Source organism: Grammomys surdaster, unplaced genomic scaffold, assembly GCF_004785775.1.
Source record: "Grammomys surdaster isolate TR1022 unplaced genomic scaffold, NIH_TR_1.0 269, whole genome shotgun sequence".
In the NCBI taxonomy this organism is placed as follows: Eukaryota; Metazoa; Chordata; class Mammalia; order Rodentia; family Muridae; genus Grammomys; species Grammomys surdaster.
The window spans coordinates 4895955-4916590 of record NW_021604710.1 but is presented as its reverse complement, the minus strand read 5'-3'; the positions used below and the strand labels follow the sequence as shown (position 1 = coordinate 4916590).

Below are 20636 nucleotides of genomic sequence, written 5' to 3'. Positions count from 1 at the left end.
TATATATATATATATATATATATTTCCATTTACTTGAAGAAATCAAACTGTTGGGAAGTCTATAGACCCTCTGTCTTAAAATCCTACCATTTTGTATTCTTCGAATTAGTTACTAAGTAATAGGTAGAATGAATTTATCTTGTACATCATTCTTGTAGACAGTGATTCCAAGTGGACTTGGGGAACGTAGGTTTGGTTACCTGAGAACCCTGCAGTCATGCAGGGCAGGAATAGAGAGGAGCCTCGAGCGCTGACCAGTAGGAGGTGGGCTAGGCTTTTTTTTTTTTTTTCCTGGTATTTACTCTTCCAGCTAAACTTCTAGACCTGATCTTCTTTTCCCAGGGAAGGACTGCTGATTTTATCTTTATCTGCGACTGACACTGTCTTAGTCACTCACTGTGAAGGAGGACAAAAGCCAGCGAAGGGATGAAAACAACCCAAAATAGATCTTTCTTGAACTGATTTGTATCAGGGTTATAAGCAATTCAGAGTATGATGGCAAAGGAGACAGGCAAGCATTTGTAGGCAACAAGAACAAAGGATCCTTTCCCTTTCCTTCCTCTTCCTTCTCCTTATTTTTTTTCTTTCTGGGCTGTATACTAAAGTAAACATCCTGGGAGCTGACCGCTCTTTTCCCCTCTAAGGTATCTGCACATCGCATTCTGCCCTAGCTGTTCCCTCCATCATCTTAGGGCACATGTTATAATGCAAATCAGTGCCGCCAACATGACTCATTATTTTCCTCTAAGAATGGAATATGAGCACATCAATTATGTGTTCCACATGCATAGCTTTGTCACACTGACCTCATTTTGTGTTTGTACTGTTAGGGTGCTCCTGACGTTTGTCCACTGAATTAGTTCCCCACAGTTCTCACCTATTATCTTCTCACTTTAGCACTTTCCCAGACTTCCCTTCTATTAATCCATTTGACCTGAAGACTCAGGGAGGCCGCGCTCCCTGGACACTCACCACTGCTTGTAGTCCGCGTCACAGTTGCAGTAGTACTTGGGATCTGTGCAGTTGCGCTCAATCCCGCAGGCACACTTCTGAATTCCAGGCTCTGACCCTCCCCAGTAGTAGTGCTTCTCATTGGCTTTGCCAACCCACCAGGTGTAAGGACTTCCATCTGCAAGAAAGGGGAGAAGTACATTTAGAGAGGGGCCTCAATTGCATCATTATAATGTCACTCTTGTTTTCTTCTTCCTAGGAGGTATAGCAGTTTCTGATAGACTGAATGGGACACACCCATCTTTAAGGTAGAATTTGCTCAATAATGGGAAATTTTAATTAAAAACTCATACAGAATGCCTTAGGCATAATTCAGCGAATTGGAATCCTAAATGATGTCAGTCTGCATTGAAGGCATACAGACCATTCTGCAATATACAACTAACTTCATAGCTGATTTTGCTTTTCTGTGAACTGATACAAGCATAGAGATAAAAGGTGATTGGCTAAGAGTCAGTTTTGTCATGTCTAAGTTTGACCTCCCAATTTTATTCATGAAGAACTTAGGTCTAGAAAGGCTAAGCTCTTCCTTTATTACCCTGGAGATTAAAGCACCTTATCTAAGGTCTGACACCATATCATACAACACTCACTATCTGCTATGCAGTCTGCTTTCTGTGTCTACAACTTCTATATCCATGCAATCAAACAGCTATGAATAAAAGACACTTGGGGGGAATAAAACTTGTGTCTGCACCAAATACATACAGACCTCTCATAGTAATTCTCTCAGGAACAGTGTGCAATAACTATTTACACAGCATTTATCTTGCATTTAGCTATTAGGATTGATGTAGATATAATGTAATGTATTAGAAAATATGTCATCACATAAGTTAAGCATGTGTTACCCATTTGACATAAGGAACCAGAGTTGGGATTGGTAGGAGCTCCTGGATCCAGATGTCCTATCTCTTCTATTCACTTATTCATTCCTTTGCCTCATTATCAAAACTCCATTGTGTTTCTATTAGGTGCCACACTCTGAAAGACACCTTTTAGAACAATGGAGGAGACGTGCAGGTTGGGGATACAGATGAATGAATACTATGAACATGGAGAGGGTGTGAGGAAAAGGAGGTTGTGATGAATGTTTTCTCTGAGCTGTGTCTTATAGGTGGAGTGGGCAAGATCTCAGTGAGCCAAGATGCGAGAGAGAAAAAGAAATGCTACATACAAAAAAGAACAGGATGTTAAAATTCATATGGGTGAGTTTTATATGCAAAATGTATGCAGAAGAATGGAGGTAGTGTAGAGTAGAACTGGGGAGATTAGTTTGGGAGGGTGGCAGGAGAGGAAAGTACTGGATAGCAAATGAGGTTTTTGTCCAAAGGAGAAATTGTTTCACGCTGACTAGTTTTTGCTTTTTAAGGCTTCTTTTTCTGCAGCTTAAGAAGCCTGAACTTTATCCTGAAATAATGGGAGGCCACTGAAAGGTATGGAATAGGGAATCATTACTGTTCAATTTGAGCTTTAAAATTCTCAGGTAAGATAAAAGACAAGCTTCCGTGTGATGAAATTAGGGAAGGCAGATGTGAAGTTCCCTTATCGTGGAGAAGATAACTAATACTGTGGTGCTAGTAGAGGAGAAAGAGAAAACAGAGAGAATCTGGGGTAGCTAGCCTACAGGGATTTGGGTGGGAGGGGGTACAAAAGACATTGTGAACTCACTCTGGGTCTCTGGTACCAGTAACTAAGAGAATTCTGGTATGTTCTATCTGGGTAGGAAACAGGGAAAATGTTTTGACATTCAAGGAGTTTTGAAAAAAGATGAAGAGCCTGACGCATCCTCCAGGAAATTGGAGGCAGACATCCAGTCTTCAGAGCACTTCCTGGGATGAAAGTCTCCTTTTGGGAACCATCAGGGCAAGCCAGAAAATATTGGGAGAGGCAGAGATTCAGGTGGGATCTGTAGAACTACAACAGCATTTCAAACCACACTGGAATTCCACAGAAGGCTGCAAGAAGTACAAGGAAAATGAATCCAGTTCAAGAGAATGGTAGAAAGAAAAGGCTAGAGACAGAAAGAATGAGAGGGGAGATTGAGAAGATGCTAAACATGGCATCTTTTTCTTTCATTTTATGGTGCTGAGAACACTGTGTGAAATCTCCCTTTTTAACAAATTGTCTAAGTATTTGATACAGCATGTTAATCACAGCTACGGTGCTGTCCACATATGCTCTAGAACCCACTGACCTTGTTTAACTGAAATCTCTATTGATTAGCAATGGTTCTGCCTCCTTTCTTCTTAGCTTCACTGACATCCATTCTCTTTGATGCTGGAATTTTACTGTTTTAGGTCCTGACACAATTGCAATGATGCATGCAGCGTGTGTGTCTGCATACAATGCAATTTCCTGTCTGCCTTTTCTTTCTGTCACTCTTTATTCCTATTTCATTGTTTCTACACCGAAATAACACCAGTTTTGAAAAGGGAGAAAAATCGGCAATAGGTAAAAATGTGGATAGATCTTGGGGATACGCTAAGAGAACAGATGAGCCTTAGAGGAAACTATGGATGGTGGAATTAATGGAGATAGTGCCAGCCAGTAAGCTCAAGAAGAAATCTATTAACATATGTATGTCTGGGGGTGAAATTCAATCATAAGAATCCACCTCCACCCACCCTTTCAGGATGCTAAGTACATACTTATATCTGTCAGTGCTTGGAAGAAAGAGATGTGGAAGCCTTATGTTCTTCAACCACCAACCAGGCAATAACAACAGCTAAACAATATCATAAGTTTCTGTGATGGAGTAATACACACACTTCTGTGATACCGAGTGAGATACTACATTAGTTTTCCTTAAGAACAGTTTTGTTAAAATGCAGGCAGTTTAAAGGCATTGGAAATGGCTTGGGACTCAGGGTCATGCTTCCTGTAACGAAGGAACAAATACTCTAATTTGAAAAGGATCCAGTCAGATATTTTATTTCATATATGTACCTAGATTTCACTTAATTTGGAAAGTTTAATGTTTGCCAAGTTATGATCATCATAGGAATCTTCTTGATTTGGTAGGTAGAGAGAGATTTCAATTGTATTTTAAAGGGAGAAAGATGCCAACTCTCTGAGATGAGGAGCCACCCTGCCACTGTGTCCTCTCCACTGAGCCCGACTCCACACAGAAAGTATTTGGATTTGAACTCTGCATTTGAATTGTTTTGCTTCAAGGTCTTTTCTCTTTCTGTCAGGTCAAGGGAAAAGTTCCTGACTTTTGATGTTTCCCAATGCCAAAGCCATGACCCACAATACAGGATTGCTTTCTTTTCGTAACACACACAGTTAAAAAATAAAAAAGAAAGCCTTGCAAAGTTTTGTTTATGGGAACTATATAGTCTTTGCCATCTCAAGAAAAGTTGAGGTCATTTGTCTCTGGCTATGTTACAGAGAAGCGAAAAGCTCTGCAAAGAACCTGACTCTGGCTGTTGCAGGAGAACTCCTGAAGGCATCTGTCTGCAGAGATTGATTGGCTTGTAAGAATTTTAGTACCATTGGGAGGTTGGAATGTTGCCGGCTAATTACCTTATATTACGTTAAGTTGTGGCCTTCTGGAACAGCCATAACTTGCTCACCTCTGTGCTGGAACTAAAATCTTGTGACAAAAGAAAAAAAAAAGCCCCTTTAGAATCTATTGATTTAAAAGCAACTAGCTTCTATCAGTCCAGAAGTTAAGAATACCATCAGAGAGCATCATAGGAAATCTCCCCTAATCTTGACATACCTGCCTCTCTGATGTACCCACCAATGCACACCTCTGATATACTATCATTTTAAATTCGATTTGACTCTATAAAGCTACAGACATTTCATAACACTGTTTTTGTTTTGGAACATGGAACTTGGGTAGCTTAAATCTACATTCCCAAGCCCTGGTCACCACAATGGCTCCAGAATAAACTATCTTTTACTCCCTTTTAGATGAGAGCTGTGGTTTTGTATCAAGGGCAGAAAATATGTAATGGCAGGTGATGTAGGGCTGACCTTGTAAAAGGCCCATGTGCCAGACTTAACCCTATCAGTATAGAAACATTGCCTCCTTAGCTACTTCTGGGGACAGCATACAAAGACAAGGATTGCCTGCAGTAGGCTGGGATGGAGACAGACATCTGGGACCCTGAGAAGCAGGAGACACATTATATCCCTCCAGGGGACCTGTCATCTGAAATAAGGGAATGCCTGCCATAGGCCGAGTTGGAGACATCTCAGTAGCCCATGGCAGCTCTTTGTAAAAACCAGTTGTTCCCATTTCTCCTAACCTTAGCCCTGGACAACAGATGTCTAGATTTCATTTGTGTGTGACTATTTTTCAGTTGGCCTTGGTGTGCATAATTATTCTATTATATCTGACTTTCTTACTTCTTTCTCCTTCTTCTCTGGTGAATTCTGTGAAACTAGATGTTCCTTGATGCAATGGTTCTTAAACAGTTAAAAAATTGAGGCATAGGGCACAGCACAGCACAGTCCTAACGGCCCAGGTGCATCTGTGCGCTCTCATCTTGGAAACAATGCAATAACTGCAGAATGGTAGTTCAGACTAGTGCTTGACTTGCAAAGGAAGTTTGAAGAAATTATTAGAAAATGAAATAGAGCCAACATTGCGACCCCAAGAAAGGAAAAATCTATTGAAGTTATGAAATAACTTTTGTACAACATTTGAGAGTGGTTCCTGGAAAAGAAAGTACAGAATACATAAAATTATATACTAGTAAAACTAAGTCAAAACACTGGGACTCTTAGAGTCATCATATGCAATGTACAGAAGCAGAAAGCTAGCAGAACTACTGAGCTAAGGGTTAACTTGATTCTTTCTGGCCTCTGCCTGGCAGCTTTGCCAACGTCATTTATCATTAGAGCTTCACAGGAAAATGCAAGTAGCTAACCTCAGAGCTCTGGGCGCTGAGTATATATAGTAAGTCAAAAGTTAAAGTTTAAATAATGATAAATTTGCAACTATTATTATTTTGGCTACAGGCCTGGGAATAGGAAAGCTTGAAACTTTGGGGAACAATTGCAATTCTTAATTCCTTGTGGGACGTGGTTATTCTTTTGAATTTGGTTTGGCAGTTATTATACAATGTCTTTTTTTTATCTGCTTTTGGAGTATCAATAAAAGGCTGAGGCAAGAAAAAGGCAAAGAAGTATGTGAGGTAAATGTGGTGAGAGAGAGAGTGAGTGAGAGCGAGTGAGAGAGTGAATGAGAGAGCATGAGAAGAGCATGTGAAGAGTGAGTGAAGAGAGAATGTGAAGACTGGGTGAAGAGAGAATGTGAGGTGTGTATGTGTGACTCAAAGGAGAGTGCATGTGGTATGTGTGAGGTGTATGTGAGATGTGTGTGAAGAGTGTGTGTGAGAGTGAAAGGGGTATGTAGGTGTATGGGAGTTCAAGAAAAGAAAAGCACACAGGAGAAAAGCAGAGTGTGCAGGAGAATGCAGAGTGTATGCAGCCTCAAGCTGCAAGTGAATGAGCGAGAGAGAAAGAAAGCAGAGAGTGAAAGAGAAAAGAGAGAAACTTTAAGCCTTGAAAAATTGTTTGTCTGCTTGTACCCAGAGGTATTCTGTGTATATTTATTATGCGCCTTCCATATATCCCTGCTTCCAGTTGAGAACTCTGATTCTGTGTCGAGGATGGACCCCGACAAGCTACCAAATCCAGTTTGAGCATTTCACCTTTTAGCTAAGTAATGACAAATGGTTTCACCACCAGTAAATTTTTGTTGGTGTCATTGCAAACTAGAAGATGTAATGCTTTCTGAATGGTGACAGAGATAAACCAGACACAAATAGAATGGGAGTAATGGACCAATGGGCAGGAAACATCTTATTCAATCCATGCCAGTATGCTCAGCAAAAGAATCTGTGCCTCAGGCCCTGAGCCTCATGCATCGTCTTTCCAGTGGCTAATAGAAACAGCCCTCACCATGTTCTTGTAATTTCAGATAGAGGTAGGAGCTAACATGATCCCAGAGCTGTCTATGGCTCAATATTCTTTGTGAAAATCAGAACAATGTCAACAAAAGGAATAGGATAACATTCAGCCTCAACTTTGGAAGGGGAAGGAGACTATGAAAATGGAAGAAGAGGGACAGCTGATCCCTGGTAGCATCTGCAGGGACTGTCTAGATGCTGAGGAAAAGAAGTCTCATTGTCAGGTTCGTTTAGATGTACAGCAAGAACTCTCAGGTGTGAATGAGAGCAGGGCTCTGTGTCAGTTTTGTAAGTGTGTGTGTGTGTGTGTTTCTTTAGGTAGATGTGGGGTTTATATGCCTGAAGATGTGCTTACATGTGCATGGCCTAAAGTCAATATTTGATGTCATTCCTTAGGTGTCCACATCTTGTTTTGCATAATCAAGGCCAGTCACTGCCCTGAACTCATCATGGAAGCTATGCTGACTGGCCATCAAACATCCCAGGGTCCCCAACTTCCTAGCATTAGGCTTACTATCCTGCCTAACTTGTTTTCTCTTATGTGAAATTCAATTTGGAGATCAAATTCACATCTGCACTTTAGCACCTGAACATCCCTTCCCCCATGTATACCAGTTTTACAAGGAGGAGGACCCCTGTTTGACTGCAGGGAAAGACTTTTTAACCAGACACTAGGATACACGGAGGAGTTCTAAAGTGGCATTTTCTTTGTTCAGTCTAAATCAGTGACATGCCAGTGATCAGGGGAGAGCATGAGAGGACCTGACTACCAAGCCTTTTTTTTTTCCTGTGATCAACTTTGCTCAAACCACAATACCACTGTCTGCATAACTAATGCTTCAGGTTAGGGAAATGCAAAGTTTGTGTTCTCTTGTTCCTAGCAGAATAAATCAAGTCCAGCACAAGCAGTGACTTAGCTGCTTTCCTTTATGGCACGAGCAAACCAACAAATAAAACACCAATAAGACAAACATATTTCTGGGCAAAAAGGGAATTGTACACTTTGTTATTCATACTGGCTAATTTAGTTAAATCACTATAACGAAAATAAATTATTAATTTTGTATATGTTTCATATTCAGCAAGACAAGAGTGGTGCAATTTTCTTTGAGCAAAAAGCTGCCTCATTCCAATGCTATGCTAATGAAATGCTATTTTTTTTTTCTGTACAAAACATTATTTACCTGTTAACTGGCTTTGGGGAAAAACAGTTGAAAGCAATCGAAATGGAAAGATTTTTTAAAAAGTCAAGAATATGAAGTGGTAAGAAAAGAAATTAATTACCAAGAGTTTAGAAACTTTAACCTTAGACTATGAAGATTCTAGTTAACTATGTCGTTTAGGTGAATCACTATAGTCAGCAGGGACCACTTTCTGGGTTAACCGGACACTAGGACACTAGGTTGTTAAGGTGAAGCATCAGTCAAACATGGATGGAGTGATGTCCAATCAGTCTTCTGGTTGGACCACTTCCACTTCAAATTGTGTCATAGCCAAGGTTTTCTTATGAGCTGGATGAAGCTAGAAACAGAGAGAAATGGGGGTGCTTGTTTTGTAAAACTACAGGTCTTATTAATAACAAATTGTTTCAGAAGTGCCAGACCAAATGCATGGAGAACTCTAAAAAATGTAGCCCATATATGGGTTTTCCAAAATGCGTTCTGTAGAATAGAGAACTGGGCTATACTGATCTTAATAGGCTGCTTAACTAGGATTCAGGCATTGCCCAAACAAGACTCAGCTTTGTGACTGGGACATCTAATGAGTTCCATTCATCTACTTCTAGAAGATACTGAAAACAATACCCCGGGGTTTCATAAAGCCCCAAATGAAAACGTTTAACTATTGCCAATTTATCTTTTATAGATTCACAGGAGACTTTTTAGCAAGAGAAAACAGAACAGCCTCAAATAGCCCCAAACCATTGTGGTATTTAGTGCCCCCAGTTGGCATCTCCTTCACAGCCAATCTAGTTTGGAAATGTCCAAGGCCTCTACTTACATGGCAGGATTCAATCCCTATCACCCCCATTTTAAAGTATTTTTTATCACATATATTCAAATTTCACATGATGTAATGGAATAGACACATATAACCTGTACAATGGTCATGGCTGGGGAGGAAAAATGCATTAACTAACCAGTCTGCCATCTCAGGAATGATCCTGGTTAGTAGGTTTAATATCTCTCTCATTCCCTCCCTTCCATCTGTACCACTGCATTGCCTGGTCCTTCCTCTTCTACTTCCTCAATGAATAACACTGGCCACTCCTCTCTCATCACAGCAATCAAGTTACAAATGATATGTTAATTAATTAAAGACATTTGAACTGATGCTTTGTGTATACAGAACATCCTGATGCAAGGGGGAATCTTCCTTCTAAGCTATTGACCTAGAGAAGAAGAATGATGGAAGAGCTTGAGTAACAAACTTTCCTGTTAGGGCGCAAAGTGAAAGTTTTGAGGCAAGTTAGCAGCCAGATTCTTCTTATTCAGATAATCTGGCAGCTATAGTTTCTAATAATGAGCTGGAGTGCTCTTTTGCTTCAGTTAGAAATGTGCATGGTCAAAGAAATTCAGGGCTCTGAACTTAAGGTGAAATAACTTATGACTCCAGGAATGGGAAGTGGGAACTGATCACCAGTTCTAGAGTTTTCTGGTTTAAAGTCAGTCTATCTTCTTGGACATGTGGAGTATATTTCATTCACAGTATACCCACTTTCAAAAACTGGACCATGGAGCCATAGAAGCAAGAGGACTAGACAGTGAAGACATGGAGCAATCACGTCTGGTTACAAGACCTCCCCTCTCCCAACACTGGTGGACGAGAACATAGAAATGTAGGCAAGGGTTTCCAGTTTCCCTGGTATCCTAGAGAGTCCAGTAAACAATTTATATTCCCTGGCATATGGTATAAGGCTATGAAAAGATGCTCAAAGGAAAATATTGAGACTGTCACTGGCTACCTGTGGCAGCCTTTACCAGACAAGTCTGCCACATGTTGACCTGGAGAAAGGACACTAATGATCTCAGTTCATGAACACTTGAGGTAGAATGTAACAAAACAGACACAAATACCTTTACGCCCACAGTCCTAACTTGTCTCCTAGTTAAGACATTGTATAAGTCAGCATTTCCTTGCTAAATATCTAAGAAAAAAGGTTTATATTAGTGCACGCATTTACAGGTTACAGACAATAACTGGTTGGTGCCAATGCTTTTAGCTATGTTTTCCCAAACTATATCACGACAGAAGGGGATGGCAGAAAACAGATATGAAGAGGAGGTCATGACATTTATTACAGTAGTGCTTTCATTTAATTTATATTTTAAGCATAGTATAGTTATTATCCTTTTATTTTTCAATTACATAATAATGATTTTGCATTAAAATGGATGTATTTTACTGGTTAAACTAAAGCCTTTATAAATGTAAAATGAGAACTATCACACATCTTGGTATTATCTTATATACAGCAACTTATCATTTCAAGCTCCCTATAATTTTTTTGAGAAATCAACAAATTAAGCTGTATAATAATATTCTCCTTTGTTTTCCAATCATCTAATTCTATGCCACTCCATGTTCAGATAAAGACCAAACAAAAGAATGAATCCAGACATGCTCTGGGGACTTCATACTGCAGACCACTGTGGAAAATGCTTTATTTTAAAGTTCTGATATAAACATTCAATTTGATCATTAAAGGTGAACATTTTATCTCGCTGTGATTGAATGTCACTAAACTCATCTGATTAGGGAAGCCTAGAAATGAATGGAGTTGATTAGCTTAAGGTTGTATCTTTCAGAATCACATTGGATTTTGCTTTATCTTATTGATTTGAATCAGGGCCAAAAATAGAACTGTAGAATAGAAGTTCAGATTGGACCTCAACTGAAATGTTAATTAATTAAGAATTAATTTTACTGCATAATATTTAAATTTATTTTACTGAATTGAACTTAATAGATTTCAATCAAAGACCAATTTCACTGAGCAGAATTTGATGGAGTTGAATTCAATCATTTGAGTCCTATTCAAATGAATTGGATTAATTGGAATGGAATCAAGTGACAGATTTGGTGGGAGTTCATCATTCTGAGCAGGCTTAAAGAGACCAGAATGGGCCAAGTCACTCCAAGTGAACTTAGCTTTGGTTTGTAACTAAGGTCACTCGCACCATGGCCCCTCAAGAGACTGGTTGGTTTCTTTACATTAAAAGCTCTAGGAACAAACTCTGGTCGCAGTTTACCACAGACAGGATGGAACTTCAGGCTGTTATTTCTTTGGATCTTTTTTGTTCCTCTTAATTCTTTTCTCTTTTTAAATACAATGTGCTATTTTACTTTACAATGAAACTGTTGGAAGATTGATAATTCTGTAAATGTTGATAGAATCTTTAAAAATATTAGTTAAAATATAATTACATCATTTTCCCTTTTCTCTTTCTTCTCTTTAACCCCGCCAGTGATTCTCTACTTCCCTCACTTCCTCTCAAATTCACGGCCTCTTTTTCCTTATTATAGTTAGATATATTCGGTTATATGAGATTAAATATATAAAATCAACCTGTTACTTCTATTTGTTGTTTTTTTTTCTGTTGTTGTATGATTTATTTTGGGAAATTTCCCAAAATATCTTTTTTACTGGCTATTTTATTTATTTACATTTCAAATGTTATCCACTTTCCCAGTTTCCCCTCTGGAATCCCCCTATCCCATTCTCCCCTCCCCCTGCTTCTATGAGGGTGGTTCCTTACCCACCTACCCTCTCCTGCCTCCCTGCCCTCCAATTCCCCTACACTGGTGCATTGAGCCTTCACAAGACAAAGGGCCTCTCCTCCCATTGATGCTAGACAAGGCCATCCTCTGATACATATGTGGCTGGAGCAATCTATATCATTATTTCCAGCTTCTATCCCTTTACATTCTTCATGTCGTAATGCAGTGGCTTTGACCTATTGTTCAATGCTAACCTAACTGTCCTTGAGGGTTTTTGTGCTTCCAAATCTTAAGGAAACTCTTGTGAATGGTTACATTATTGTGTTGCTGCCAATTAAAACGGTTCATCTTTGTGTTGAATGGCATTGTGTCAACTTATCACTTATGAAGATTTTTTAAAATATGAACTGTTAGCAATTTTGTTCAGTGGTGTGTTAGCTCTTGTTAACTTTGTTCACACTGTAGCATTTACAGATTTTTTTTTCCTGGTAATGTCATAAATTATCATGTCATGTTTGACGCACAGACAATATATATATGGAGAGAGTGACAGAGAGAGAGAGAGAGAGAGAGAGAGAGAGAGAGAGAGAGAGAGACTACATACATGACTGTCATTGATCTACTCTTTCCCATGTGTTGCTGTCATTATATTTTTTGTATCAAGCTGATATTGGCCTAAGAAAAAAAGGGTGATAGATTGCCTAATCTGCCTTTAAAATTATTTTAACATTTACATGACAAGTCATAATTTTATACACCTGTTACATGCAACATAATGTCTTAGAACATATAGTATGGCTAAATTGACCTAATTAACATGTGTATTACTCCACATTCTTAACATATTTACATGTTTGCAGTGATTTTCTAAATATAGCATCCTGTTACTTTCTGAATTGGACAGTAGGTCTCTTGACTGCTCTCCTCTTATCTAGCTTTCTGTATCCTTAGACAATCTTCTCCCCCTCCTACCTCAACCACTACATCCTGTGGTCACCTATTCAACTCTCTACTTCCATGAGCACAGGATCTTTTTAAAATTTGATTGTGTGGTATTTGTCTTTCAATGTCTGGTTTGTTTTGCTAAACATAATGCCCTCAAGTCTATACTTGTTCTTGTAAAGATATAACAGCCTTATTTTGAAAGGGTTCATAGTGTTCTGTTGCAGCTACATTTCTCGTTTTCTCTATATATTTATGTACTGGCAAACAGTTTTTAATTTCAAATCTTAGCTATTATAAATAGCATTTCTGAAAGTACTTTATTTTCTATGAACATCTTTAGATTTTATTTATAGCCTATCTATCTATCATCTATCTATCTATCTATCTATCTATCTATCATCTATCTATCCATCTATCTATCTATGTTATCTATCTATCTATCTATCTATCTATCTATCTATCTATCTATCATCTATCTATCCATCTATCTATGTTATCTATCTATCTATCTATCATCTATCTATCTATCTATGTTATCTATCTATCTATCTATCATCTATCTATCTACCTACCTATCTATCTATCTACCTATCTATCATCTATCTATCTATCTATCTATCTATCTATCATCTATCTAATCATTTATCGTCTATCTTTGGTTTCAGGGTAGTGTACTTTATAATGTACTTTATGGTTATTTTCTTATAACAGTTTTGTAAATATTAGGGGAACGCTTTTAAGTGATTTCATCATCTAAATTTGTATTTGCATATTTTCGATAGTTCTTTTGAGTTTTTATCCATGCGTCTTAACACCAAGCCACATCTCTGTCAAACTTTTTCATCCGTAACTCCGATGAGAGTTGTGTCAGATGGTCCCAATCTCATCTGTTGGTTCCTTATTGCTCCCTTACATTTGAGTGCCTGGGGCTGATTGCTGGAATGTATCTAGATGCCTGTTCTCTTTTACTATTCCTGCTTTGGGTAAGTGACAGCTGTTATTTATCTATTCCATAAACTTTCAGTTTCAACCATATTTATAACTCTAACTTCATTCTTTCTAAATGTTACTCATAACTTTCCATAGCATCTTCCTTAATATATTCACTTTCCTCTTTCTGAAAGAAATTGGGTGCAATAATTTTAATATCTGAAATATTTTCAGGGATAAAATTACTATTGGCTCCTTCTGTTAATTCAGAATTATGATATCTAGTTTTCTCAAGTATCTCATGATTAGTGTCTTTCTGATCTTGCCCCTTAGAGATACATCTGTGGAATTCGTTGAGGTTGTAGAATCCCTGTTGCAGGGATAAGCCTTCAGGATATTTTGCATTTGATTTTATCAGATGCCTGAGGATATTTCCAACCTTTGACCTCTATAAAGCATATTTTCAGTTTAGATATTTCCCAGCATCCAAATAGGGTGACATTAAGTTATAAACATGAGTCAGATCTTGCTTCTATTAATATTTTGGTTTCTGACAATTTTATACATGTATAAAAGTTTTTGTGATCATTGCAAACCACCTTACCCTCTTCTCACTCTCTCTTGCTCACCCATCTTTCCCCCAAATAGTCCTCTTTCCATTTCTGTGTCTCCTATTGGAGATTGAGTGGGCAGGATTTGTACACATAGCCACTTCTGTTGCTCAAAGGAATCATTTCTTTTCTTTCTTCTTTTGAGCTAAAGTTCAGATTTCAAATTCCTACGCTGTCATCTTTTGAAAATCATCTCTAGTTTTCAGTTTTGCTCCCTTTCATCTTTTGCTGAGAGTCCATTGCCTTGGATGCTCCTTTCCCATCACGGATTTTCAACACAATTTATCATTTGACAAGGGATATTGGTCCCTATTCAATTCAACCAGTAACCTGGAAGATACAGATCAACGGGGCTCAGCAGTAGCATTAGGTTGTACCCCTTGCTTTTGTTCCTGTTCTAGTTTTGTTTTAAAGATCTTTCTTACAAGCTCAATTATATAATTAGAGGGCTTTAAATAGTTCTGTTCAGGTGCTTAAGAACATTGTGGATTTAGGTTTCACTATGTCCTTAATTCTACTGTGTTGGCTATTTTTTCATATCAACTTGACACAAGCTAGATTTATTTTGTAAGAGGAAACCTCATTTGAGAAGATGCTCCCAGCAGACTGGTCTTGGGCAAATCTGTGGGGCATTTTCTTGATTGAAGATTGATGTACGAGAGGACAGCTCACTCTGTGTAGTGCCCCCTCTGAGCTGGTCCTGGCTGCTCTAAGAAAGCAGACAGAGCAAGCCATGTGGAATACATTAGTAAACAAGACTTCTCTATGGTTTCTGCTCCAGTTCCTGCTTCCAGGAACTGTTCTTGCCCTGGTTTCCCTCAGTGATGAACTTAAATGCTATAAAGTGATACAAACCCTTTCCTCCCAAGTTTCTTTTGGTCATGGTCATGGTGTTTTCCCATAGCAGTAAAAACCCTAACTAAGATACTTATCACAGAAATATGTTGAGGTCTTACTGTGAAAAGTCTATCCTGTGTGGAGGTATAGGAAATATCACAAAGGAAAGGAGAATGGAAAAACAGAGACCTTTCTATGAAAGTGGTGATGAAGACTCAGAGTGGCATGCTACACACCAGAGACAGGTAAACATCCCATAGTAGAACTTGGACCAGAGAGATCAGCTAGTTGCACCTTCTTGAGTTCCAGGTTAGATAAGGAGGAATATTTTCAAAGTATTTTCTGTTTCAAAGGAGGATATCGATGTGAGGTAAATTATTCAGAATATTTTATAGAAGGTAAAATAGAGGTGTCAATGAGCCTCAGTGGGGTCTGGTTCTACTTACTCGAGTACAATCTGAAAAATTTTTAAAGGTAAATTGGTGTTTAATGTCCTACTGTGGAGATCCTTCATACCCAGCCATTTGAAATTCATTTCTACACAATAAACAGCTGACATGCCTGCTACCTCAACAGCAGCCTGATGGAGAGGCCCTCTACCAAACATTGAAGAAATGTGGATCAGACATTAGTGTGTACATCCAATATTCAGCCACCATGGTCTTAACAGAAGCCCAAGAATGAAAAGGAGTGTTTGTGGACAAGGACAGTGTGAACACAGACATAGGAGAAGAACTTAAAAACAGACAACTCTTAAGAGGAAAGACTCAAGGCAATGTGGTCTGCAGAAAGTGTACATCTCTGATCTCTGAAATCTGTGTTCAGTTCTACTCCCAGAGCTGCTTTGCATCCATTCCCTATGGTGAGTCACAGTCTGTACAGAACACATTTGCTGCATTAGCATATTATATTAGATATTATCATACGGCTTTATACTCTCAAGATGGTAATGTGTTACTAGCTGAAACGTACTTCCAGGTTTCAAGGCAGAGAAAGACAGACTTTTTTTTTTTTTTGCAAAATACTCAATGTCACAGGCCATTAGTTTTACTGTGTCCATTTGCCTCTGATAAATCATGCTTCTCTACCTCCATCTCCCAGAATACACCAGAATATGCTTCACAGGGAGCAAATGAGTGATGACTCCTTAAGAAAGGAAAAAAAATGAATTTGAGACTCTGAAGACAATTTAGAGGGGAAGTTCATATGAGAAATTAATCAGTTTCATGAGATGTCAAAGGCCAGCTTCAATACTAGAGTTAACCCAAGGAAGGCAGCAAGCAGAGTTGGCAGTTGGGGTCTTTGCTAATAGCAGTCAACAGGAGTCAGGACTAGGAGGGCTCATGGGGTTGCTTCAGATAATAGCTGCCTGGCACTGTTGTCTGTGGCAACCAGTGGTTAGAGAAAAGAAAGAAGGTAAAATATCACACACACACACACACACTGAGTGGACGAAGCAAAGCAGTCTCCAACAACTTTATATTTTCTCTTAACCCTTTTGTACCCCCTAAAACAAAGTTAAGGGGAAAGAAGAAAATTATCTCACAATCACGAGTTACATATTTTCTAAAAACAATCACCATAAAAAAATAATATTCAAGAGATTAAAATCATGTGCCAAAAGGAAGTTATAACATGGATTATTGATTATGTATTCCTTTTGAAACTTACACCTAACTAAAAATTTTTCATGTATGTTTCTCTCCACAAGATCATCATAAGCCCAAAGCAATAATTCTTTTGTCATAGATTAACAAAGTTTAAGCAAGCCAGTCTATAGTGGCAACTTTTCGCTTATGCTTCACTGGCAGCAATCTGTATTAACTAAGGAAAAGGTCATCAGACTTACATCTTATTTTTGAAATATTGATCAATTAAACTGGCTGATTATCTGCTCTCTGTTCTTATACTCATAATAGAATTATTTACTCTTTATTCATAACCTTTTTCATGGTGCACACTGAAAACCTGTTACCACATTCCTAGATCACAAGATCAAGAAATTCTGGCCCAACCTAGAATAAATGTTTTCTTGGAACTTGATCTTGTCCCAGGCCTACTTTTCTGGCTCCTAGGATGATGCGCTTGTAAGGCAGGAAAGCTCACAGGACTCCTTCTCTCAATGATGCAGCTCTTGCTGCTGGTCTAGGAGGAAGGGGTGCATTGTAGTCTTCATTCTAACTTTAAACTTTCTATCAACTATCTCAACTTCTCCAAATTATTTAAATCAAAATAACTTTCTAAAACTACTTAAATCAAATCAGAACTTTCATAAGATCATTAATTCATCAAAGCAGCATTTGTCTTCATTTTGAACTGCAGGAAACTTACTCAGCAGAATGGGCTATTAATTCAGGAAGTAATCACACTAGGCTAAAGGCTGTGAGACTCTCCCAGTGTCCACTGACACCAAGCCAGATAAATGAGGAATATGGGAATGAAAAACATGAGAAGGCACATCAGTGGCAAGAAGCAGTCCTGGGATGAACCCTCTGGGACTGTCCCTCTCCATAGTACAATTATTGCTGACAACCAAGATGGTAGGCCACCTCCAGGAAGCTCACTTGCTTACTGTAGCTCTTCTTGCATGTCATCAGCCAATGAGGTCATGGGATGAAGTCATAAGCCAACAAATGGGAATAATCAAGACAGAAGAGATGCCCAGGTCTATGGAGGCAAACCCAATAATGTCCAAAGCAGAGATTTGCATTTGGCAAGATTATTAGCTTTTGAACATATTTTTAGTAAAACTAACAGAAGTTAATAAATAAAAGATCAAATCTGCGGCAATAAGACCAGTACTGATCCATAACTATCACCACAATACTAATCCATACCTATCATCAAGATGAGTCTTATTTTCCTTCCTCCATTCATGAATTGTGAGTAATCCTTACACAAACTCTGTCTTAGAAGTCTCCAATTGAAACTATTATTTGGATCATGTCCCAGCGAAGACCTGAGTGCAGCGCCTCAGAAAGGCTGAAAAGAAAAGCTGAGCTTTTAATCTGATGCATTTGGACATTTCCCCTGTTTCCTTCTTTCTTACTCTTTTAACAAATAATACTAATAATAAAACAAACCCTGAAAACACTAGAATAGCTTTGACCTTGACCTTTACCAGACCTGTTACTCTCAAGACAGTAGTGTGTTATTATCAAAGAAAAGTGCATCTAGTTTTTCAAAGCAAAGAAAGACACTGCTTTTGTTACCTAGAATGCAAGGTCTTGTATCAAGCCTACTGCTCTGATTGGGCAGAAACCCTTCATCATTCATGACACAGCAAATTGGCAGAGTCACACATTATCCATCTATTACTTGGTCTTTCTCCTAGGAAACTAAAATGCTAATGTCTTTTTCAACAACACAAGCAGTTAATAAAAGTGGCACAAACTCAGTCTTCCAATCTCACAGAAGGGCAGGAAGATGACACAAAGTTCACTAGTAATGATAAGTGGTAGATTCTTTTCAAGTGGGCAAAAATGAATACTTACTTAAACAGCAAAATAACCAAACTTACTCCCTCCACCCCATGACAAAAGGATTGAACAGTAAAGCATGGAATGAAATCTTTCCCATATGTATTTAACTAAAACTTGCTTTATTAGCCTGTGGACTGACCTGCTGGTATTGTGATCCTTCAAAGCCCTTCACATCCTGTCAATTAGGCATATTTTTATTAAGCAACTGGTTTCAGCCTGGCTGTACTGAATGTAGCAAATTACCAGACTTTTAGATGACTAATTATATCAAGATGATTATGAGGGAGTAAAACCCTAAACTTACCTAAATCAATTTCCTCTCTGCTTTTCATTAATTATTCATCTTTGGTATAAACAGATCCATTGCTTCACAGTTTTGTAAGCAATCAAGAAGGACCTCATTATTGCTGACCTGCCTTCTTTCTGAGTTCAGCAGTTTTGCTCAGGATGCCCCCATCACCATGCCTACATGTGTACCTCAACCCCTAATTATATTCCCAGCTCATGGCTGGGCATCCCCTCCTGGGATCTTTATCTTTTAATATTACACAGGAATCTTCACTCTTTTACCAAGAATATTGCTCAAATGTCCCCTTGTTTTCTCTTAACAGATCACCTGTGGTTATTTCCTATAAATCCTATAAATTGGAACATTCTCTCCTGGAGGAAGGAACGGAAGTAAAGGAGATCTACAAAGTCCAGGAAGTAAATGAAGCTTGAAAGATTCGGAGGAAACGCCCCTCAACAAGGTTATACAAAGAGAAACAGGGCTTTCTGATTGGTTCCAGAGATGCAGCTCTGCTGAGTCGCCACCTGTGCTGAGGTGGGCTTTTTGGGGACAATTTTGCCTTTGAGTTATCCTTGCTCTCCTACAGAAGCCCTTAACTCTCACTCATTCTTCTCCAAGCAGCTCCATTGTCTCATTGCTCTACTAAGCTAGATTTGGATGATTATTTTTGGACTGCCATTGGTTCCTTGTCTGAGATGAATAGATGCTTGTTCATGGCTCCCTAGGAAAAGTCATATACCTAAAAAAACACAGTCTCACCATTTTCTTGCCTCATCCTACTCCCTTCTTTATTTGCATTTCTTTCTGTCTGATTTAAATTCCTGGTTTATGGTTCTGTTTCCTGTCTTCTTCTTTCTTACAATAGAGCATATCATCTCTTAGAGCCAGGCTTTTGGTTTTGGTACTGACATATACTACTATTAAACTATTCACAGTAGGTGTCCAATAGACATTTTCAAATATGTGAATTTATTTTTTCCTTTTTCCTATCTAGACATCCACCCCTAAAATATAAAAGAGAGACAAAAGAGTCACAAATATAGCCCGAATCCTGCTATTTGTGGTTTTAGTGTGCTATTTTGACATTTCTCAGTGTATCCTTTGTGAGTTGATTTTACATGATGCAATTTGATGATCGCTTTTTGGATCCACCAGGCCTCAGCGAATATAAGAAATACTATGTTTTCTTCTTTACACAATGTGCAGCAGTTATGGTGCTTGGGTAGTCACCTCTGAATGTGGATTTGCAATGTCTGCAACTGATCTCTGCTTCATCAACCTTCATCTACTAGCAAAGGCCTCATTTATACTTTTGAGTATTTTGATTTTATATGATGTTCTTTATTCTTTTCTTAGCATTAAGAATCAAATTTTAAATCTAGCCTTCCAGAAAGCTTAATAATCTACTTGTGATGGCTATTTTTGGTTGTCATCCTGACTATATCTAGAATTAACCTAAACTCAAGTGGCTGTGCATATCTGTGAGGGATTTTCCTTAAAACATTTGAAATAAAAAGATCCATCTTTAATCTGGATCTTTTGAGGTGGGAATATCTACCTGTAATCTGAGCCACATCTTCTGTTGGCAGCCTAAATAAATGACACGGAAGAAGGAAGCCCTTTCTCTTTGCCTGCTTTCCCTAGCTTTCACTGGCATGTTAATTCATTTACTGGCATTACAGCCTGACCTTTCAGGATTCCAGCATATACTGAAAATCAGCTGAGGTATCCAGACTCACTGAACAACTACTAGATTCTTGGATGTTCCAAGGGTAGATAGCCATTGTTGGATGAGCTGGATCATAGCCTGTAAATCACTCTAACACATATCTATCTATCTATCTATCTATCTATCTATCTATCTATCTATCTATCTATC

At 38.5% G+C, this 20636-nt stretch overlaps 1 protein-coding gene across 1 annotated transcript in view; it reads right to left on the bottom strand.

The window, feature by feature from the left end:
- Cntnap2 (contactin associated protein like 2) overlaps window positions 1–20636 on the bottom strand; it is a 1581993-nt gene that overhangs the window by 72896 nt on the left and 1488461 nt on the right. Inside the window, exon 14 of the mRNA XM_028776440.1 lies at window positions 973–1129. Within this exon, the coding sequence (XP_028632273.1) occupies window positions 973–1129 (157 nt within the window). The remainder of the gene's footprint in view (window positions 1–972; window positions 1130–20636) is intronic.